The 24,757-nt window shown below is 39.1% G+C and overlaps 1 protein-coding gene across 10 annotated transcripts in view; it reads right to left on the reverse strand.

The window, feature by feature from the left end:
* Positions 1-24,757, reverse strand: part of MAP7 (microtubule associated protein 7) — a 109,903-nt gene that overhangs the window by 38,812 nt on the left and 46,334 nt on the right. For 9 of the 10 annotated variants that reach the window (XM_040059817.1, XM_040059816.1, XM_058419944.1 and 6 more), the window contains exons 2-3: positions 9,132-9,200; positions 4,394-4,471 (exon numbers count right to left, since the gene is read on the reverse strand). In XM_040059817.1, coding sequence (XP_039915751.1) covers positions 4,394-4,471; positions 9,132-9,200 — 147 coding nt within the window. The remainder of the gene's footprint in view (positions 1-4,393; positions 4,472-9,131; positions 9,201-24,757) is intronic. The other variant, XM_058419947.1, reaches the window with a different exon arrangement.

The raw sequence follows: 24,757 nt of genomic DNA on the forward strand, positions 1-24,757 counted from the left end.
GGATCGATGATGCTTTAACCATAGCTAAAAATGGGGACATTACACAGAAGTGGCTGACTGAACGAATTAGAAGGTGAACTTCAGAGCTGTAATTAAAGGTGAAGTTAATATGAGATTCTCTAAGCCACCCTTTCCCCAGTAACCATGCTCTGAGGGATATTTATCACAGAAATTTTTAAACCAGTCTTCTTTAAAAATTGTTTTCTTGTCTTATGAACCCTTTTGACATTCATATTCACCAAGGAAATCCCAAAATTATTCATAAGCTAGGGTCAGTGATTCCCAGTTTCTGTGGGGCTTCTTTCTGCTGGATAAAGTTCTGCCCCCAAGTGCCTGGGAAGAAAACAGACCAGAAGGAATTTACTCACAGAAAAAAATTCGTAATTTTTATTAACGTTATTATTTTGCCAGTGATCACTTTCAAATGGGAGAGGAATCAGCATGATAATGTGATCTTTAAAATACTATTTTAATGCTTATGCATTCTAAGTATTAAGAATTTAGCCAACTTGAAACTCAGACATATTCTAAGAGCTAAGATTACTCTTCATTTAAGGAAGTGTGCTAAGTCAAAAAGCAGTATTACCATCTTTTGTTCCAATGCCAGAAACTAAATGAACCATGTGTCCTTGTCAGGATCATAATTCTAATTTTAAAAAGATCAGCCTTCAAGCAAGATTAGTGTAGATAAAACATGCATAAGTGAGACTTAAAACAGTTTTCTCAAGAATCAGAAACCAAGATACTGCTAAGTAATAACAAGAAAATTCTTCCTCTTTACTAGGCCACTACCTAAGGTTACCAGAATGAAACCAAGTCTAAAATCCCAGTTATTTTTCCTGTTGAAAAACACATTTTGATTTTTCTTTCCAGTTACAGAGGACCAGGTCTATGCTCTGGAACCAGAGACTAACTGGCATGGAGCAACTTTCACTTCTACTACTAAACTTCTACCTACCAAAATGGTGACAGCACTTAATCAGCACATGCAGAAAAGCCCATGAACCTTCTCTGCGAATTCCCAAACCTTGTCTGGGAATCAGCAAGAAGACAGCTAGTTGGCTGGAGCCAACACCCTGCCAGGATCCATCACAACAGCTCTGCAGCAAGAACAATTGAGTTTTAGTACCAGGGAATGCCCTTCAGCACTGTTAACTTGGCAGTACAGAAACAATCAATATGGCAGATAAGGGTAAAGTCTGCATGATGGAAAACCAGCAGTTTTCAGTTTCCAGTTTGACCGAGCCATCCACCACGGTTGCCTCCATAAACAAGTCAGTTCCAACATGTCTGTGTCTCAGCATCCAGAGCCAGAACACAGCTGCTCAGCCTGACACATGTAAAGTGCCAAGCTGGGGCCAGAGTGTGTGATAGCTCCCTCCTCTCTGGCCTCTGGGAACAAATCCATTTGACAGCTATCCTTCACCTACCACTGCCTCTCTTGGGATTTCTGTCTTGCACAATCCGAGAGGGTTAGTCTCACACAGAGAGATCTGAGAGCTGTATTTCAAAGGAGAGATGTTAACTTTTATGCATAGGTGCTGTGGGAAAGAGCACAAAAATGAAAAACATGGTTGTTAAAGAGCAAATGACAACACTGGAAGCATTACTTAGAAAATCAAGTAAGATCACCCTAACAATCCTTTAAAGGTCTGAATGTGCGTATCAACAATACACACATTCCCAAATGGTCAGGAGAAACATTCCCTGAAATTGATACAACTTTAATAATGCAAAGTGAGCTGCACAGAAAACAGTCAAAGAATTCATTTTAGAATTGTGGGATAGCATTTCAAAAGCAATGCCTTCTCCTACAGTGAAGGAACCAAAACAATCATTCCTTCTTGATGGTGTGATTTGCTGATTGTGTCCTTGTGTATCTTTTGTGTTCTCTAAAGAAGGGTCCAAAGCAAAACATGAATATATTAAAGGTGAAAGAGGCATTTTTTGTAGAAGCTTCTTTCATCTTTTCAATTAGGTGGCTCAACACGATCCTCAAGAAACAGCAGATACCAACAGTCCCAGCATATATATGCTATATACATTGAGAAAATAAAAATTATAGCATTTCCTATGCTCTAAACTCTCATTAAAAACAAGACTTAGACACCCAAGTGTGCAAAGTAGGATAAAGCTGCTAAAATACTATTTCCAGGTGCAAGCAAATCCGCACAAGTTCGGAGCACACACACCAACCCAGTTTACCACAGGAAAGCCAAATCTATCATAGCACAGTGGAACCCAAAAAAATTAAAACTTGAGAGTGAAAAAAAAATGGGGAAAGAAAAAAGGTCTTAAATGAACCTTCCTTTAACATCAGAATATTGCCCAATAAAGAAACATAATCCTTATTAATCCGGTACTCCACATGTTCTTAAGAAAAGGGTCAAACAACTTAATTTTCCTGGAAAGACTGATAACATGGCCTTCAGGAGTTCAAGTTGCTGAAAGTACAAAACAAAATTACTAGCTCTACACCTAGAGAACTGAACACTGTCCTTTCCTCTTTTTTAAGAGCAAAGAATAACTTTACTTGAGGTATGACTGACATTCTCAACTTCTGTTTAAATAGAAGTCTTTGCTAAACCTGACAGATCCCCTGAATCAAAAGGAAAGGAATTAAGCTTAAATCCAACCTAATTCTATTGAAAAAAAAAATAAAAAATCCTTTCTTCAGTTGCTTTACTGTTGCATGGCTGATGTCCCAGTATTAACAAAATCCAACTCTAATTTTTGGCAAGACACATTTATGTAACAATATTATACAACTTAATGGTTAAGAGAGACAGCTTTGGAATTTCTCTACTATGGGTCACATGACATGCGTGACTGCTTATCTAGATCCTGCACTAAAAAAATAAAGTTGTATGCTGTTGTAAAAATCATTGCTTTGCTGCACTACTGGAAGACAGATCTCAAGAGATATCTCCTAAATCATAGCAGACAAATATACAGATGAAAATACAATGCAACTTTCAATTTTTTTGTTAGTTCAAATTAATTCTTTAAGCAAGAGCACACAACGCGCTCATACATCATAGGGACATGCAGATCTCTTCCATTTGAAAATGAAGGATTCCGTGTCAACTTATAAAAACTCCTGATGTTGCTTTTAAAACACATCACACAAAATGACACAAATTTCTTAACAGAAGTCATATCCTTCTGGTAACAAATACTCTTTTATCAATAGCTAGAAAAATCAGAGTTGAGTTAAATTGAAGGAAAGCATCTTTCTCTGCATTTGAGCAAAGCATTGTTACTATATAAGGATGAAACTTGAGGGGAAAAAAGAATAAATTCAAGACATGGAACTATCATCTGTGGAAAATGAATTAAAATGGGCCAGTAACGTCCATTTGCTCTGAAACCTGAAGAAACTAAGCCTACACATACCATCAACCTCAGCTCAAGGAGCAGTTTTTTGGGGATTATCAAACATCCTGTCATGTGACCCCTTGAGCAAGCCAAAACTAAAGCTCTCCTTTTCCCCTCCAAAACAATCCTAGTGATTCATGCATGACTACTGCAATGTTATAAGGTGCTGTAAAGAAGGGAGGATATAAATGCTATCAAGACCTAGGCGACAATTAATCATGGCTCTTCAGGTTAGAAAAAGGAGCATAATTCTGGCTGGAGTTATAATATAGATCAATTAACTTTCAGAAGTTAGAAATGAGAAAGAAAGAACTTCTGTTTCTCAAGTCCTAAGGACAACTCAGCATTGAAAGAAATCAGAGTAAGCATATAAAAATGAGGAAATACTTGTATTTCCCAACCTCCCAATTACCACAGAACTTTGTGGCAGTCCAACATATAAACCTTGTTCAGAAAGCCACCAATTTGGCTTCACAGAATTCTTAATTCTCTCACCACCATGCTCAGTATACTGCCCATAAGTAGTCACTTTTTAAATAGCCTTCACTATTCATTTGAACTGTGTTACACAGATGCAGGCACAGGTGATACTGAACACACCTATTTGACACCTACTAAAGGTTTGACCTGAAAAAAAGCACCTCAAGTTTACATTAAAAATTCAAACCATACACTGGCAACATATTATGCAATTCTATTTTATGGTATTCAGCATTTTAATCTTAACCAGTGAAATATTCTAAAACTTAAAAATTTCTTTTACATCAATGAAGCTCCCTTGCATGATTTCAGAATTAAACCTATTTTTCATCCACATTTATAGAACAGGTGAGAGATACAGTACTGATGAACTTAGAGATCTACTTTAAAGATATGACAGTGTATCTGAAATTACACTATTGCATATCTAGCACTATCATTTTGCTGACTGCCCCTAGAAGTAAACTGGCAGTAAGACTGCATACAGATGATAGTCCATTAAAAACAAACAAACAAAACTCAGAGTGGGCCTTACCTAGCTGTTTTTCTCGCTCTTCTCTCCGTTCTCTGGCAAGCCGTTGCCTGTCATCAACCTTTAGTACTGTTGGATGATCTGCAAACGGAGAGAGATGAGTATTAGACACATAGCATAAAATCAAATATTACCAAACTCAAACTTTTAGGAAAATGGCTGTTAAACAACTCTAATTATTCTGTCAAAATAGATCATGTTTTTGGAAATCCATCTTATTAGAAAAAACCAGAAAACTGATGATGAATGCATTCCTACTTTTTAAGATGTAAAATAATTCCAAAGAATACACTAAGATATATCTGTGAATACCCAGCAAGACTACTGCTTGTGAAAGCCCAGGAAGAAGCTTTGTTTCCAAGCCTAAAACAACTGGGCTGTTAGAGAGCATTCTGAAAAAAATTCTGTTTATTATTCCATAATGTCTCTCCAAAATGCACCCACAAGAAAATCTATTATAATAAAACATTGTCTCCCCCTTGATGTTGCCTCAGAACAATATATGCCAATAAGCCCTGTATGACACAAGCAAAACAGGCTGGATCAAAACACTGATCTGGCTGAGCCTCTGGAAACAGCATGATATTGATCTCCAAAGACGTTTGTGTGCACATATGTTAAAAACTCTGGCAAATATATAAAAGGCAGTGAGGCATCACATTCAGGGACTGGCAAAACACGAGTCAAGTAAGGTGGAGAGCTTTAACCATTCTTGTAGACTGAAATTTAACTACATGAGTACTTCACAACTATCTGCAACTGGCTGCTTGGATCACAGCAGTAAGACTGAGGATAATATGAAAGATCTGTGTCAGGGCCCAGCTTTCACTTTAAAAATTCAGGTTTGGTTGGAAAACATCACTTGCTCAATGATGGTTCTGGAAGACAACAAAGTGCTGAACAGCTAGCATCCAACTTCCAGTCTCAGCAATGGAGCTGTTCCAGACAAAAGGAACAAAATCCAAGTTAGCAATTCATCTCAGCATGCTGCCAAAACTAATTTCCTACTCAGCCTGTTCTGTTAAACCTGGAAAGCTCTCTTAATTTTATGCGCTTCTTTTTCAGTAGCACTGAAAAAAATCTGCTTTGCATAAGAACACAATAAATAAAAAACCCACAGAAAAAGCAAAAAGATTTCTGGGTATAAATAAATGGTCTGATTTATTTTAGTATTGAGGGGAACTCAGTTTTTAAGTATTTTAAGGTAAAGAACTACATAGAATACTGTCATTATGAAAGTGTACAAGACGACAGAACCTTTTCACTATTCCGTGTGAATACACATGTAAGCAACTTGTAAAAACAAGCAGAGTCAGCCTATTATGTATAGGCTACATACCTATGAAAAAAGTTATTTGCAAGCAACACAATGGGCCATAAAACTGAAGTTAAAGATATCTGCAAAATAAGTCCCTGAAGTGAGGCTGCGCTAGATTAATTTTGAATAGTTATTTGAATTTAAAAAAGAAGAAAGTGCATTTCATCCTCCAACAGAAGTTTCTGCATAAGCACAACAGGATCTCTTGGGTGAACCAGTTCACCAACAGCTACATACACTTTAATTACTCTTGAACTCTAATCAGTGAAAAACGAAAAACCATTATCTCAACAACTATCAGACTAGAGCCCCAATTAAGAGTGTTAATGGCAACGCAAAGTAACAGCTGCAAGGAGAAAACACATGGCACAGCTGGCAGGGAGAACCTTCAAACACAACAGCTCCAATGAAAGGCGCAACAAATCAAGAAGTCACCAGCAAAGACAAAGGTAATCCGTCACCCAGTTACAGGTCAACACTTAAATGTTGGCTGACGAGTTCACAGTGCAGCCATTTATGACACTGTCCTCAGCCATGCCATGGCAGAGATTTGCCCACAGCATGGTGTACATCTGCATTTGGTGGAGGTTCAGCAGTGCGCTGACTCAAACACAGTCCCTTTAGCATGCAGACGCAGGTCAAAGGGGTAATAACATTCCTTCTCTCTGGTGACTGGCACACAAGGGTCTCAAAACATGAATTTCTGTGGCATGAGTAATTAGCGCTTGTGGAATAATGCACATTTTCCCTGGAAAACAAGGATTCCCTTCAAGGGCTGTCAGCAATGTCAGTGTAATGTCGAGTTGAGAGAAAATGATGAGGCACTGGGGAAAAATGTAGAAACCTGCTTCTTTCAGAATATCCTTCCAATTGGTTTTTTCCCCCCCACTTTCTTGAGAAGAGAGATTTCCCTATCAGGGACAGGCAACAATACTTCAAAGAGGCAGGAGGGTTACACAGAGAGGCAAACAGAAAAGGTCTCTCCCTTAAGAATTCCTAATTATAAGCAAAGGAAGGAATAAAATAAATTTTCAAAGTTGCCCTCTGCCACTCTGTTCGAAGATATTCAATTATTTTTTCCATATCACACACCTAAAAGTGTTCACACAAGAACAGCCCCTCTCCCAACACCCCAGGATGTTAGAACAATCCTAAAGAATTCACATTAAGTTGCAGGCTATGCAGAGTGCATGTCCTCAGTAACAAGAGATTTTGCATACATTTGGGATCACAAAGAGCTAAATCAATATTAGCACAAAGATGAGGGTAACATCTTTGGAGCAGACTAGCATTGCATTTGCTCTGCTAAAAGCTGGTGCAAGTCTTACACTCATAATTAAAATGTCTTCTCTAAGTCTTCAAAATGATCCTTCATAGTTTGGCCACAACCCCAACCTCCAACATTTGCATTCTGAATCCAGATGTTCTACTGGCACCCCAAGTGCAGAGCATCAGTAGTTTCAAAGAGCAGCAAAACAAGAGAGTTCAATGGGATTTCTCCTCATTTCTCATGTCTCTATGCATTAAAAACCCACCAGGCAAATACCTGGGGGACTGGTATTTCTTCTTATTCAGTAGGAATACCAGGATAAACAAAGTGCTTTGTACTCTCTTCTGCTCATATTCATCAGACCATTAGCTTTAAGTTACTGTGAAAGGAAATGGGAAACAAGTCAGCTGCAACGAATCCTGCAAGAATTTCTCTTTTTTTTTAGAGAAATAATTGCCAACTGGGCATATGCAAAGCCTAAGAGACAGCATGCCAGGAAGACCCACATGCTGCTTTGGAAGTTGCAGCCTGCTTATGCTGCAATATGTGGGAACACACATTCAACAACCTATTTCCCTTCACTTATGTAACAGGCATGGAATTAAGCATTTTTATGATATGGATGTCTGGAAAATAAATAAGCCATCATTCTACATAGGAGAAATTAATTTTTGTACCTGCTGCTGGAAATTAAGCCTCTAAATTACATATGAAAACAGTATATGTCCATATATTTAGAACATTTAGTGTAGGTCCAAAATTCATTTTAATAAGTCAATAGTTAATTTCAAAAGCTTAGAAGCTGTGAACAGTATTTTGCAGAAATTCAGCACTGAAAAATCAATAGGTTTTTGTCCCTAATGAGAGCAACAAAAGGAAAAAACAAGTTCTGCAAATTTTCTATAGAACTAAGACTTGACAAATTCTTAAGCAAAATTGATACTTGTAGAAATTAAGTTCCTAAATTAACAATTGTCATATATACTTCATAAATATGACCAGTTTTGTGACTCATATTATCAGCTCCACTCTGCCTTCCCTTGCTCCTGCCCCAAGAATTTCAGATTCCTTTCTACACAACAGCATAGATGAAGGGAACATTGGAACAGCTAGGATGCCCTCCTGAGAAATGAAAACTGGATTAAACTATTGCAGAATAAAGCAAGTATTGAAGACTGTCCAGCACAGAGCTGTGGAAAGAGGTAACATTATCTTTATTTTCTCCTCCTTTTCCCACAGCCTATCTGATTGAGAGCAGCCATGGTTCCTGTGCTTTGTGGAGGATTCAGTGTGCCCGGCAGAGCACACGAGGTGTGATCTGAACGCAGACAGTGCCGGGATTCCTTCCTTCTGGGGACATAGGCCAGAGGCAGCCCTTTTGGGGACAGAGAGGAGGCTGTCAGTACAGAGCTGTCACTGAGCTGCCAAGCTGACAAGCAGTTGGAAGGGGGATGTTACAGTGGGCCTAGTCCTCAGCAACACAAGCACCTCTGCTTTCCCTGGCATCTAAGCAAAATCATTGTCAACTGCACACTTTAATCTTAGGTACCTGAACTGCAACACAAGCCAAATTTAGATATCTAAGTGCCCTTCCAGATCTTGGTCTAAGCATGCAAATGGAGCAGACACATGACACCAAGGACTACATCAAGATTTTTAGCACATACATTTTCAACTGTGCAAGCAAGGAGTGAATTAAATCCACACAATGTACCTGTGAGGTACGGTGGAGTAATGAGAAACATCTGCCCACAGCATAGAGCGTGTTACAGAATATGGCATGCTTTGTGGTAAGTGAGGAAATGCCTGAACAGAGGCACATTTATATAAAGCTGCAAATCTTTGCCTACAGCACGTAATTCTCGTTCAAGCACAGATGCAAATACATTGGCTTCTGTTGTCTTTTCTCACTTCACAACCCTCATTCCTAAGCTATTCTAAAATATAAGTAGATACTTCCAGTTTTGCTTCTTTGCAAACAATCACATATTCCAGCCTATCTGAACATGAACAGTCACTGATATCAGTTTTGTCTGAAACAGTAAGTGAGGTACAAAAGCAACAAACTTTAAAAGGTCCTGTGGCAACAGCTGTTTCCCTTATACCAAATGAGGCAAACAACTTTAAAACATGGAGCATGTGAAATGGTGTACCTGATTTAGTTCCAGTGTTGCTTTGGCCTGAAGTGACTTTCTTATCTTGTGTTTCAGAACTTTCAGTTGCTAAAATAAGGAAGAAATGAAGATATTAATTAACCATTTTACTTAGTAATAGGTCACTCACCTTATTATAATGAAACTTAAATATTATAAATATAAATATTCCCTTTAAAATCAGACCATTCCAAGATTTCAACTTAATGCCATTCTACATCATTTTGCATAGGAAGAAAACCCAAAGGCTACACAGAAAGCATTTACACCACAATACAAGTTCCCAATCCAAGTTGAAGAAAGAGCCACAAGATTTCATTTTAACAATGTGTTTTGATAAGACCTATAAGATGACTTGCAGATCCTAGGTTTCCAAAGGTGTGGCACAAGATACTGGTAAAAACTTCTTCACAAATTACCAACACACCCATAATGCAGGACTGAAGAGAGGACTATTAATGACCAGAATGAAATCTAACCAAGGAGATATTTCCATTATTTGCAACAGACTTTTGATTGGGCCCTACCAGCCTAGAACAAGATCTAATTCTGGAGCTCTGAATGCCCTTTCAGCGACCCTTTATATAGAAAAAAACCCAGAAGATTCATTACTATTACTCAAACTAAAACCATATCCTTGGTTCAGCATCTACCTCTAATTAAAAAACAAGCCAAGAAATTAGATGCCATGATTTTTTCAGCTTACTACTCATCTTTGTATCCAGGGGTTCCACTATAGGAGTGTTGGGAGTCCAGAACACACCAATCTGGGAACAGCCTAAAGGCAGATTAAGAATTCTAAGAAGCCTTCCAAAAACAGCTTGAAAGTATTTGCGAACAAGGACAAAAAGACAGTTATAAATAAAGCTTAGGGGACGAAAGACACCGATTGCTTTGAACAAAAATATCACTAGAAATTAAAGTTAGAAAAAAACCCTGATTACTCCAGATTTAAAAGCTAAACAGGCATTACTGTATTAGATCCACTTTAGAAAACATAATTAAGACAAATTTTCCTCAGAAGGCTCCAAGCAATTTCTTCATGCATGTCAGCTTTAACAGTACACACACAGCACTTAGTACCTCAGTGAGTTCATTCCCTTCATAGCCTCACAGAAGTCTTTGTTTTCCTGCTTACCTCCTTCCACTGGCATGTTTCAGGGTTAATTTAGAGGGTAAAAGGTAGCAGGAAGAACCTGTATGTTACATGTACTATAACTTTTTTTGCAGGGGCAACATGGGTGAGGGAAATACAAAAATATTGTTATCAAATATTTTGTATTCAAGAGCAATGTTTTGCCAAGAACAGTGTTCAAAAATCACATCATCTCACCAAAAAAAAAAGTGTGAAATCTTAAATAATTGTCAGACACTTCTCTTCCTGACGCCTGTATTAAGTCTCTTGCAATCAATGGAAATAACCACTGTTGAACTTAACAAATATGACCATAAGAACTCCAACACCTTAAAGGCAGCCCAACACAAGGCTTTAGCATCTCCCATTTTAAAGGCCTCATACAAAAGATTAGCATGACCTATGGGTAGATGGATTGATTTTAGGCAAGATAATTTGAGCACCACTGGACACTTGCACCACCGGGCTTGGTAGGATCCACCATTATGAAAATCCATACCTGGTGCTGGGGCAAGTCCAGAGAAAGCCAAGAGAGTTTGGCACAGTGTCTGGAGCACAAGTGCTGTGAGGAGCAGGGGAGGGAGCTGGGGTGTTTAGCCTGGAGAAAGGGAGGCCAAGTGGGAATCACATCACTCTCTACAACTGCCTGGAAGGAGCTTGCAGTCAGGTAGGGGTCAGCTTCTCCCAGAACAAGAAGCAACACCATGAGAAGGAAATGGCCTCAAGTTGCACCAAGGGACTTTTAGACTGGGTATTAGGAAAAAATTCTTCCCAAAAAGAGTAGTCAGGCATTGGAACAGGTTGCCCAGGGAAGTGGTGGAATCACCATCTCTGGAAGTGTTCAAAAACTTGGGGATATGGCACCCAGGGCCATGGTTTAGTGGTGAACATGTCAGGGTTAGTTGAACAGATGGACTTCATTTTAGATGTCTTTTCCAACCTCAATACTTCTGTGATTCTAAACTCTTTCTATCTTACCTACCCCTCAAAGTTAAGGTACTAGTAAAACAAGCTTTCTTCAGCACGTACCAACCATTTAGAACATTCTCAGAAAAAGTCCCACTGTAACTCAGTGGGACTACATCACAGTTCCCATCAGCCTGGCCTAGGTCATCACACAGAAAAAGAAACTAGTAAAAATAGTAAAATTAGTAAAAATAGTAAAAAATACTGTTTTTCTATGAGTTCGTGAGTACGCTGATGTTCAGTGTCAGCACAAATTTCTTTGCATCTTTTATACTGAGTATGAGTGTTATTTTCTTCAAGCATTGTGCCATGGGATGATGTAAAACTCCATTAAATTCAAAATGGTGGTTAAAGTGCCATCCAGAAAATACGCTTGCAAAAAAGCCTAGGTACAGGAAGTAATTTTTTTTTCCCCATTATTTCCTTGGAATATTTTTGACACAGTTCAAATACACATTCATATGACCACTCATATGACAAGTGATGAAAAGAACAGATGGCACACCGTGAATTTTAACGATGCTGGATATCAAATAAGAATTGGCACAAGTACTTAGTAACCAGTGTAGGTGTGCTCCCACATAAAATACCTCTTGCTCTAGGATACAAACAGATTAATCAGACAACTAAACATCTAAAATCCACACCTAAATATTGACAACACTGGTTTCAATACCTAACAGGTGCCAGAAGAGGTATAATTTAACTACCTAATACTTGCTCTGCTGCTTACCTTGAACCACTACCTTTACATAAGGGAAGAAAAGTTGCATAAGGAAATGTTAGAGATGGATGATTTTCTGTGAAGCACAGTTCCTCTCTCTCACCTCTGCCATTACTATATAGCACAGCATGAAACAGAAAACTCAGATTCTCTATGTGGAAAGAGGGGAAGAAATAGGGGGGAGAAAGGCAAGAAAAGATACACATATTAGTACTGAATAACACACATTTGTAAATGCTGAACTTCAAGTAAAACCAGTTTCAGCACAGAATTCAGTATATATACCAGGGGCAGAGCTGGAAGAGATCCCATAAGGATGACTAGTGCTATGGAGGACCTCTGCAGGCTCAGCTTGTAGCTTTGCTTCGAACCAAAACAAGTACAAAACTGGCAGATTATTCCTAAAAGAACAGCTTTGTAATAGAAATGAAATCTATTTAGAAATCTCTGAGCAGTTTAGATAAATCTATGTGTTCACAGTCAGACAGGTTTAATCAATACTTCTGTTACCAGGATAAGTACAAGCTCTAGAAGCACTGGTAAGCAATTTCATAGGATGTCAGCTCACCCCATGTCACAGACAGCCATTATAATTAGTCAATTCCTACAGCAGTTAACAATCTCTGCACCAAGTACCAGTATTATAGTTCATTTCCTAAAAGGGAAGAAACCCACTTTATGATAGCCAGAACTACTTCAAAAGAGCTGTTTCATGATGCGTCAGACAAAAATGCCTTTATTAACCTTAGAGCCTAAGGTGCTCCCCTTGAAGTAACTAAACCAGTTATCTCCAGCTTGCCCAAAGGAGGCCTGTGTGAGCAGAAGCAGGAATTGCTAGCAGTGGGAAGCAAAACAAGCGCAAAGAGAAAGTTTAGATTAAAAAGATTCAAAGTCGAGGAAGTGTCATAGAAAGTGCTGAGAAAGGAGGAAAACTATAAGCTTTTAGTGCTTCTTTATATGCCAGGTAAGCTCTGGTCAAAGCAGTCTGGCCTGAGAGACAAGATAATACATTCAAGGGGAAAAACTTAGTGGAGAATTAGACCCCCTGGGAGGATGTGCTGGAAAGCAGAAAGAACATTCACCCAGACCCTGGAAAAACCACTGAAAGGCAAACATTGAGACGGGAAGCATCACACTGGCATTTTGACAGGCTTTTTTAAAAACACAAGAGCTGTGCAGAATACAAACACTTGTTTTTCAGACTGGCACATCAAGCACGTATTTCCACGATGTCAACCACCTGTTCCCAGCAAAGTGAATGGCACACCAAAGACCTCACAGGAAGGCTGAGGAGCTGGAAAGAAGATGCTTAAGCTCTGTTCCATGGAAAAAGGAAATCAGCCAGAAGAAAAGGGTAGTTTATATTTCCAGAAGGTCTCTAACTCCAGAAGTGTATGCCTCAGGAGATTAAACACAGGTGAGGGGGCACTTAGGGACCACAACAAAGAGTGCTGCTCAGATCTGTGTCAAGGTCAGGATGTGCACAGCAGCCCCCCCAGAACTGCATCCCAGCACGAGTCTGGAAAGGGGAGCTGTAAGGGCTGTGGATGAGAGCAGAAGCACAGGAGAGCCCCAGGCCTGCAGACAGCTGTGTGTGCCTGACAGTGCCAGTACACCTCTGGGTGCTCTGAGCACCCAAGGGGAAAGAGCACCCTCCAGTTTCCTGCTCTAATCCTACAAGTGAGAGAGAAGTTACTGAGAAGCAGCCATAAGGAAAAAGAAATAGCTAAATCAGAGGAGGAGGGATTACAGGGGGAAAAAAGAAGAACATCTAGCTATTATGTACCTGCTGTTGTCATCTAATCCCCCTGGTATGACTGAACAGCTAGTTTTTTGAGCTGTCAAAGAGTGCCAGGGGTGTGTGTTGAGAGATAGGGAAGGAATCAGAAACGACAGCTGGAACTCATGCCTCAGTAAAGAAGTGCTGCCAATACACAGCAGAGGAAATTCAGCATTAAACTGGGAAATTTAGAACAGAGCTAACGGGAAACTGATATATTGTTTACTCCTTAGCATCCAATTCTGCTACCTCCAATTACTTCCTTATTAACACTGCTACAAAAACCAAACCAAACCAACAACCGACCCAAACAAAAGCTCCACTCTTAACTTATTTACTTTTATTTTATATAGCGTGTGACACTTGACATGCACAATGTAAAAAAATGCATAGTTTGAATTACTCAGAATTAAGCAGAAAACAGAGTATTCTAAGTTTGTGTAAGGAATAATAAAGAACTGGGGCTAGTCTAGGCAGTTTTGTCTAGACACTGGGAACAGTGGCTAGCTAGCATGTCAGTCAAGTCAGAGGTATTGCTGTGCTAGGTAGAGTGTGTTGAAAGTGCAGACACAGGTTGGAGCTGACAGAATTTATTAGCTTAAATTCAGAAACACATTAAGACCAAAATCCTGAGTACTTGGCTCAGAATAAGCATCCGAGCATTCAGCAACTGGATGTTCTATTCTAAAGCATCATTGCTGAAATTCAAGACTAAAGAGTCCCCTTTAATGGCAAATCTGGGTTGTTTATCCTACAAGCAAATTCCTGTGAGCTCTGATCCAGGAGCCGAATACAAGAAAAAGCAGAGTTCAACACAAATTAAAGCTTTTCCACCGTTTGTGATTTTTGCTTCTTCTTACATCCATAGTTTATGAGTAAGACATGCAAAAACTACTCTCCATATTTACAGTAAAAATGTATTTTGCAAGTCTTTATAATTTCATATTCTCTATGTTATCAATATTGTCTCTGTATATTTAGACAAACAATATACTAAGTATTATTTTAGTGCAATTTATTGTTTTAGAGTTAAGTAATTAATTAATTCTATACTTGCACCCCATACACTTACTTTTTACTTGCATTTTAAAATTGTAAGCTTGGGAACAAAGAACAGGAATCTTTCCAGAGATAAATAGGTCTCAAAGTTCTATGGCTGGCCAAAAATTACCAAGATGCATGCAGTATAGTTGATAGATAAAAAGGTTAAGAACCAAACATCTGGATGTTTAATATTAAAATCTTCAGAGTAAGTCAAGACAAAATTGTGATCTGCTCTCTTCTTTAGAGGTGTTGGAGATGATGAATTGTAAAGAATTCCATTTAAAAACTCACTTGTTAGAGACAAGTTTTCAAAATCCACCTGTCAATAATAATGCTGAAACTTCTCCTCAAGAAGAAAATGGGGTGAGTATTGGCCTGGAAACCTGTTCCAGCACAGCTGGACAATATTTTCCGGTGCTTCTGCACTGTACTGAATATTGGACAGGCCAAATTTCTCATGCTGCTGCTTCTACCATCTGTGTCTGAGTTGAACACTAAGTCAACACTACTCCTCACTGTCACAGCATAGGCACACTGGAGCCCTAATCTTGTTCAAGGCCTGATACGCTTTTAAGAAGATTATCATAAAACAGTGCCTTGAGTGAACCAAAATCGCACTGCCACCAGCGCTGGCTTTGCTTTTGTAAACTTTCCTGTGTGCAAGTACAACCATTACCACAGTCAAGTCCTTCAAAACAAGGCAGGAAGGAAATTCTCACCTTAAATTAATACATGCTACAATGTGACCCTGCTGAGGGGTTTTGAAGACGGATTAGAGACCCAAACACAACAGTTAGAACACAAAACCAAACCAAGTCCTCTCATCACCAAAATCCATTTGTACAAATTGCACAGAAGAGCTGTGTGCAAGACAGTTACTCTGACACTTAAACCCTGCGGGAGCACAGGAACTAAGCATCAGCATTTTATCAGGATAGAACATCCCCTCCTTTTCTCCCCTTCTGCAACAACTTAAAACTTCCCTTCTGTACAGGAAGCAATAAATGGTGCCTTGTGTGCTGGTGCTGGGCTCCAAAGCGCTAGCAGCCTGACAGCAGCCAGCTCCTAGCCACAGACCCTTTTGAAGCAACCTTCATCCTTTAAAGCCCTGGCTGCAGAGCTCTTCCTGTGTAGCAGATGTGCTCTCCTGGTAGCTGGCAGATGCTCCCTGAGCAGTTGCTGAGGATAGAAGCCAAAGGACACACTACGAAACCTTGGCTAACATTTAATATGGACAATGAGCTTCCTGGTGCTTCCAGGAAGGTTCAGTGACCAGCTCAGTAGGGATTCGACACATAGGCTCAGAGCAGCGCTGGGGGTGAGCTCAGATCCTACGAATTTTTTAGCACAACAGGGTGGGAAACAAGAGAAATATCTCTGGAGATTGGAGGACTGTAGGACTTAGCAACATGCTGCGAGAGGGACAAGGAGAGCGCAACATCAACCTGCCTTTTGCAGAAGCTTGCTCCCAATTTCTAGGTAATGGGGAATTTCCCCATTTCTAGGTAATGGGGAAACCATGACACTCATGGTACACTGCCCTTTTCTCAGGTTAATCCTTTGGGGAGAGCATACAGATAGGAACAGAATTGAAGCATCAACTTAGAAATTTGACATATGTACTGTCCACCCTAAAAACCCCAAACCCTCTTGAATGCACTGAACACCAGGTTCACAAGAGACACTAGAAAGATTTCTCTAACAGAGCTACCCTTTCAGAAGAAAAACAGAAACATATCAAAACCAACTCCTTCACGCTTCCTAATTTAAATTCTTCAGAAAACTCTTGATAGGATGGGTAGGGCTATACCATCAAATCAAAATCTTTTTGTATCAACTTTTTTGTTCTAATTAACAACACTAATAAAGTTATTTCAAGACATTTACAAAGTTTTGCCAATTACTATGGCAGTGAGGCAGAAAGAACTGCAAGAATTTTGCAAAAGTCTGATCGAATACACTCCAATGTATTCAAACGAAAATCTGCATTTCTTTATTGAAACAATAAAGACATGCACCTAATCTTGGTTAGATATCAATACTCATAGTCTTTTGTTAAGGGAAATAGGTTGAAGTGATTTCTGAGGGAACTAAGGTGAAGAAAGAGTACTTCCAGACTATAGACCAGTTTGCTATTTTTAATGCAGGTAATACAACTTCACAATTTCATATAAAAACTTTTCAACATTTCCATTGTTAGCAAATGGAAAATGCCTGTTCTTCTACAGTCTAAACAGCAGTACTTACAAAGTACATTTGCAAGTTGGAGATTTGAGTCAGATGAGTGACAGAATATCTGTGTTTCATTTCTATTCACTGAAAAAAGAAAGCAAAGTTCATGCCTTATTTAAACACAACTATTAATTAATTTTATATTAAAACATTTTCAATTCTTAAAAGCTCAGTGCTTTAGTACATCTTTTTGTACTTCCAACAGCGTGGAACTTACCAGTCTGGTTTGCAAATACAAATAAATTATATGACACCAAGCTGCAGTGACCATACCAGTTTTTTTTTTTTGCTCTGGCACTTATCATAGAAGGTTCTGGCACTTATCATCAGAGCTGCCAAATAAAGCACTGTTACCAGTGCTCCTCATCTCTTATGTCCTGGCTGAGAGAAGCAGAGTGAAAACTCACCAGCATTAGTGTTTACTACTCCTGGAATGGTATAAAAGTTGCCATTGTTTTCATCATATTGTAGACTAGAAAGATAAATGGATGATTTAAAACTGTCACAGCTAATTCAGCACTCAACTGTAAAATATTAAAACAAGAAGCATAAGTAGATTTATTTGGAAACAATACACAGACATAAATCTGGATGATGCAACTGGCTATAGGAAAAGGGTCAGTAGTTTTATGTTGGTTTTTTTTCCCAAAGTTTAAACTTGTGTAACTGCTCCATTGGGAGATGCATATTTATAAAAGATTACTTTTGGCTGACTATGTCAGCTTTAAAAAGCATGGTATCCTAAAATATTTAATAACGTAGAAGATACCAAACCAAATGCCTTTGTAGGGAGAGTCTTAGAATCTCTTAAGGATGATAAAAGGAACACAGAATTTGGAACAGCATTTTTTAAAAGTTGACACTCATTTTCTGGATAATTGTATTTCATCATCTTACTGCAATATAAAACAAGGCTATTAACATGAAAGGATCCCTGGAAAAAAGGTCCCTATTTTCTGCAGAAAAAGCCTGTGCTATGAAGCCAGTTCTGCACTTAACCAGAAGGATAGCAAGCTCACCCAAATGCAGATGAGACAGGTGAATGGAAGCTTTTTAATTACACATCACCAAAATGAAAGCTGAAATACCACTGCCTGAGGGCATGCAGGACAACCTCAGTTCCAGACAGCCAGCAATTTGTGCTGCGCAGCCTGTCTTCGGCCACGTGCTCTTCAAACACCAAAAGAAGGCAGTGGGCAAGATGCAGTGATTTATTTGTGAGACTGTTACACAAAGGCAAACACCTTCAGCCAAGGTACAAGCGTACCAGCTGCTTCTCCTCAGATTTCTCACTGCTGCGGGCAGCATTTGCTACCACAATGTCAGAGAGATTCCCATACCCAGGATCAGCGTCAGTGTATCGCTGCAGTAGCTGTACATGGAAGGTCACCTCAGAGATTATGAAATGGAGCACCTGTACAATTTTCTAGATGAAAAACTCTTCTGGGCTTCAACTAGAGATCATTCTCCAAACTATGAGGTAATTCCTGTGAGTAATTCCAAGTCTCAACGAAGCTCACACCTACTGCTGAGAAATGGAGAATTAGGCACAGACCAGCCAGCTTTCTATATCACACCGATTCCAAGGCGAGATTGCTTGAACTGTAGAAAAGCAACTTGAGTTTCCCATTATTTGATATCCTCACTCAGAGGGCACAATGATCAAAGCATATTGCAGCCTGTAAGCTTTAGTGAGATAGAAACTGCAATAAAGTGAGTGTCGGCACGGAGAGAAGGGGAAAATGGATACTTTGCTATACTGTTATACTGAGCAATTTGATCTTGAGATATAGTGATTTTTGAAAACAATGCAATCTCTTTGGTCTCAGCTTTTCAGCAAGAGGACATAATCACTTCTCCCCACCAAAGTAAAAGAAAATGAAACATTCTTTTGATGCAATACATATTTTTAATTTAAATGAGTATGCCACAAAATGAACAATATCTACTGATTAATTTAGGATACTCCCACCAACATGGAGCTTTTCAGACCAGCACTGTGCTTTCTTCTTGCCACCCCACTGACAAGTCACCACATCCCTGCTGAACTCAGTGCATACCAGTGCTTTCCTCTATGCTTTCAGAACTCCTCTGACTTAGCCCCATGTGCACTAAAGTTCATAGTTACCATCCTGGTGACTTCATGTTTTAGACAGAGTAAGCCCATAATAGTGGTACCCCTGCTACCACAGAATCAGAACGAATCATAAATGGTTTGGGTTGGAAGGGACCTTAAGTCTAGTTCCAGCCTCCCTACTACAGACAGGAATATCTTTCACTAGATACCATGTTGCTCAAAGCCACATCCAACCTGACCTTGGACACTTCCAAGAATGGGCATCCACAACTTCTTGGGCAACCTGTTCCAGTTCTTCACAGTGAATTCTTTCATACATGGCAGCATACTGATCATTTAAAAGCAAGGCACTACTCTTTTTCTGTGCCACAGTAATTCATTCCCACCTACAGCAACCAAGTGATTCTGTTGCCCTGTGAGGACATCCCCCACGCACGCGCACCATTTTCAGGCGCAGTCTCAGTGTGCCCTGCATAAGAACAAGCACGTGTTATCTTCACCGACATCCGAATGCTGAGCCTTGCCATTGCCAGGTGATGTTTAGACCACGGAAACAAATGAGGTTTTAGAACTGCTTTTTTCCACAGGGAGAAAATTCCGATCTTGGCTTTCATAATCTCTCTGCTGTGTGTGCAGATGCAGGCACACTCTAAAACTAGGGTGCTTCCAGCAATTCACAAACACAACAGCAGCTGCAAGAGGCATAAGACACTTAACAAATGAAGTGATATGAACTTCTTAGGCATAAGAAAGTTCAAAAATAGAACTTTTTTCCTTCAAAACCCTCCTTCTTTGGTTACTCTGCACTGCCACCTTACACAACATACAAGTGAGATTACAACAATTACAATTCTCCCGTTGCATTACGTTTAGAATACATTTACCATCTCTCTGACCTTCTGGTACCTCCGACCACTTTCTTTCTAGAAAGTGGTTGGCTTAAGCCAACATTACAGCAGCTCTCACTGGATTCAGAGTTACAAATGACTATTCCCTCACTACCTATTCCCCATTAAAAGACATCTACAGTAAAGCTTAAGAGAAATCCATTATCCAAGATTTCCCCTCCTCTACTTTCAATTACTTTAGACTCAGAATCACTGTATCTGCTGAACTAAGTGAAGTCCTGGCCTTCATCCCATAATTGCTTTAAAGCATCTTCACTGTCATCCTTTTGCATCTATGAAGAAGATTGGGTTGCAAGAGTAACTTTGCTCAATTACCTCATTTGGGAGAGAATAAATGGGCACTCATCACAAGAAGAGAAACAGGATAATTTCAACTCAGCCTATTGATTTAGTGGCTATTTTCCTCTTACAGTCAACCATAATAGAAGTACATTTGTACAAACAGACAAGTGACTTTAGACTGAAAGTGTTTCATGCCCATTGTGGTTTAGTTTCACAGGACAACTCCCAAGAAAATGCTCTGCACAGGCCCTGACAACTGTCTTTGGTGAGATCTTATCAAATCTTTTACCAGAGAATGAGTAAAAATAAAGACGTTCAAAACACAAGAAGAGAGGACATGGGGGAAAGAAGAATTATTTAATGCTAATTTAGTACCATGTGCAAAGGAACATGGGGTAAAAATCACTATAACTGGCTAAAGAAGCTGCAAAGTTTTCTGAAAAATGCAGCACCTGAATAAAATAATGAAGTAGCACGACCCTGTTTGCTAAGGAAAAGTTCACTGCCACATGGGTTTCATCTCCTGACTTGGCACTCTGAAGTGAACGTGGGAGAGCCGTGTCAACGCCAGAGTCCGCCACAGGAGCTTGACTTGGCAGAAAAGGCAAGTTAAGCATTACACTGAGATAGCTAGGCTGCTCCTGGTACCTAATTACCTTCACACAACAACACTTTAGGCCACTTAGATTTGTGCCTGGCACATTTGCCGGGATTTCTCTTCCAGAGAGATAAATTCTAGACTACCAACAAGTTAGTGGGATTAATACAAGTAACATAAGTAATCATTTCACTGAAGCAGGTTTTCTTGGGCAAAGTTCCCTGCAGCTCAAATTTTGGAGAGATGCTCAGAGTCCTCCTTCCAGCTTCAGAAAAATAAAACATGAATAATGCCTGCCAGTTGCTATAGCAACAACCACCTCTCAACTAAAGACAGCAGGAAGATTCACAGAAGCTGGACTTTGTTTATATAACCCACTCTGTACAGACAATTATTTCCGAAACAGTTAAAACTACAAAGACTCTGTGCTGTTATTTAGCAGTTGAGTTCCTGGATGAACACGTTCAAGCCATTACTCTAATTCAGAGTACTCTTGCCTGAGGAAAACAAGCAATTTTCTGGTAGCCTGCTTCTGTCTAGCTGGAAGGGATGCTGTAACTACTTAGAGCAAGTGCAACACTCCATTTGCTGCTTCTTCTCTTGTTCTTTTTATTTAAAAGATATATGCTATGAGTGCAAGCCAAATAAAACAAGCATTTAGTGGGGCGCAAAACGCATACACACAGAAACAGTGAAGCAAAAAGGAATGTTTCCTACCATTGCTGAGCAAGGAACAGAGCTGAAACTCTGACTTAAGAAAATATATTTCTGTTGCATGACTTATCTTTAATCACTTCAATCACTGTCAAAAATAAAAGCTGTGCCAGGCCTACACCATCATATTTAAGGAGGCAGAAGACAAATATAGCTAGTAGCAGCCAAGAGCTCAACAAGATTCTCAAGACACCACTTACTGGAAAACTTGTGTTTCAAAGTAAACATCATAGGAAACTGGAAAACTTATTTTCAATTCAGGGAGCCATTCTTTACTGCTGTCTAGCTGTCAGGAAGTAAGGCTTCCTGAGGAGCTACGGACTGCTTGGCAGAAAGGCAGCAGATTCTAATTACTAATTACAGCACTCCATGCACAAAACTGAGTCTGCACAAACAATCTTAATAATTCCTGAGCTCCTTGTATTTGGAAAAATTCTAATAAATTAGTAAGTGTTTAGAAAGGCAAATATATATATATTTCAATAGGAAGGTATTACAGGCAATCTTTAAATAATACCAACAGTTACTTTTAAAATGTCTTCATTATGAATACATCAAATGGTTGCTAATGCTCTTTGGCCTTTGTGTTATAAGAATAATTTATCACCAAAACCAAAGTATATTTTTTACCTGGGTTTGCTCTAGGACCTGAGTGTCACATCACTAAAAAATACATCCTGTCTTTATACACTGCCACCCCACACTCTCTATACAAACCTACCACCTGCAGAAGTCTTTTAAAAAAATCAAAACTTGTCTCTCTATAGAATCTCCATGGGCAGCTGATTTCTTAGACACAGTCCACTCCATTGGCAGCACAAACATTTGCCTTAAGTGCAGTACTACAACAGCTCTTCATATATCATAAAAGCGCAAAACATTCTAAGTCCATAAAGGTTCTCTTTTAGTTTCTAAAGCATTAGTGCCATTGGCTTTTCAAGCAATTGCTTGTTAGCTCTCTTGGTGATTGCACTGCTCAACTGACATAATTTGCAGTTCTTAGGCATTTGGAGACATAAATTTCATTTTTTGCCCCTCTACAGTCTTCAGAGAAACCTTTTGTCTCTGACTGACTTGTTTTTATTTTAAGCATGTTCCACAATTCCAAGACTAGTCTGAGAGGATTCAGCCACATTCAGGTTATAACAACCACTGAAAATTAAATCTTCTGAAGAAAAAAACACATGTAAGAATGGGTTGCTACTGAAAATAAATCAAACCTAACATTTCTTAGTCTGTTTTTTTTAACAGAAGCAAGAAATTTTTTCCTTACCCCCTTCCACTGCTTTTAGTTCAATACATATATAGGTGGCCTGTATATCCAACAAATCAAATAGGGTGTTTAAAAAAAGTACTATTGTCATTGTATTTGATGCCTTAGCTACCTGGAGAAAATCCACCATGGTGCTGTTTGGATTTTGTGTAACATACAAAACAGAGTAAACGTTAAAGTTGTTGCCTTCCTTTTCTGCTCTAATTTTTAATTGGCTTATAATGATGACATGACAATATGCAATGTAAAACATCTGACTAAGCACAGTAATCAAAAGAAATCTATTTACCACCAAGTTTTAGGAATAAAAAACAAACCCAGATATTATTTTAAACTAAAACCCTCCAGTGCTCAGTATTTTGCTAAAAATGCCTCTCATTCTTAATACAAAGATGTGCAGAAATCTTTGGGTTTGGGCTGTTTCTAGTAACTCAACTACAAATTCTCAGAAGATATTTGAAGTTTCCATTAAGCTGTTATCATCACAACCTTGGGTATGCAGTGCTACTGAGATAGCTCAAAGCCTGACTTCCTTCACAGTTATTTAGCCTTACTGATGGGAGGTGATTAATTTCCAATAACACAATTGCATGCCTAATTACTTGATAGTATGTCACGTATAAGTAGTATTAAACAAGTTGCAGGGTTAACTTTCACACTGAGACTTCCTAACTTTTCAGTTTCTCTAAAAATTAACCAAAAGCTTGCACAATGCACTGACATAGCAGTCACCAAAATTTAAGAGCATATAAGCATTAAAAATAGGTAACTTTACATACCAGCAAAATTCCTTTCCACTAGATGCCCTCCTGTTCCTCTTATCCTATTGAACATCATCTTTGGCCCCTTTCCTCACCTTACATCCTGCCTCCCTAGAGGCATCACATCACTTTTCCTGCAAACCCAAGCAGCAGGCATCTGGGCAGCACTGGAGAAAAACAAACCTCTACACTCCTAGTTGGTGCACCTAGTGCCAAAGCTGCCTGCAAAGACTAGGACTTTTTTCCCCCTGGCTGCTTCCCCTCAGACCCCAGAGCTGCGAGGAGGACCATGCTCAACTCATTCCATGGGGATCATGAATAATTTGAACACTGATTAGCCCAAAACATTTGAGAGGAAAGGCTGCTGCCTCAGTTCAGCCAAAAATCTTGGACAGAAATATAACACTCAAATGCTGAATGCATCCCTGACAGGCATGAGCTGGGACTTTTTATGTCGCTAATTTTAACAGATTTTCATAAGGTCAAGAGCAGGCGTAGCTCTAAAACCAAATTCATACTGTTTCTAAATTCAAATCTTTTCATTAAAGCATTGTGGCCTTAAGCCATCCCTCAATACTGATACTAAGATTATTTTTTTTTTCAAGAAGCAAAAGTACCTATTACTTTCCCTTGTCTCATTCTTTAGCAATTGGTCTGTTTGCTGAAGATGAAGAAAACAGAAAGGAGGGAGAGAACCTGGCAAATGAGAAATGGAGGCCAAACCATTTAAATCCATCAAAGTTGTAGAGATTGAAACAAGACTCTTTCAATGGGAAATGTTATGCAACCTTTATTATTTGCCATCTGCCTTGTAAAATTCAAATTAAGCATGAGAAGGATAAAGTTCTCACTTTGGGTTATTTTATTATGCCAAACATCTTGATTTTACAGCATCCCTGAAATGCTTCATGGAATTACTGCTCTTTAATACAATAAAGTGGCCTCCTCTTTATTGTGGATTGAGAAAACAAAGAATTTACATCTCTAAGCCACATATTTCATGGCAGCATCCTAGGCTTGACAGACCTACTAACAAAGATGAAGGATTCCAACCACTCTGGTAGCAAAGCTAAACATTTAATTTCACAAAAAGTCTTTAAATTTGACCCTGGAAACAATGAGGACTTGTTAT

Source organism: Hirundo rustica, chromosome 3 (genome assembly GCF_015227805.2).
Source record: "Hirundo rustica isolate bHirRus1 chromosome 3, bHirRus1.pri.v3, whole genome shotgun sequence".
In the NCBI taxonomy this organism is placed as follows: Eukaryota; Metazoa; Chordata; class Aves; order Passeriformes; family Hirundinidae; genus Hirundo; species Hirundo rustica.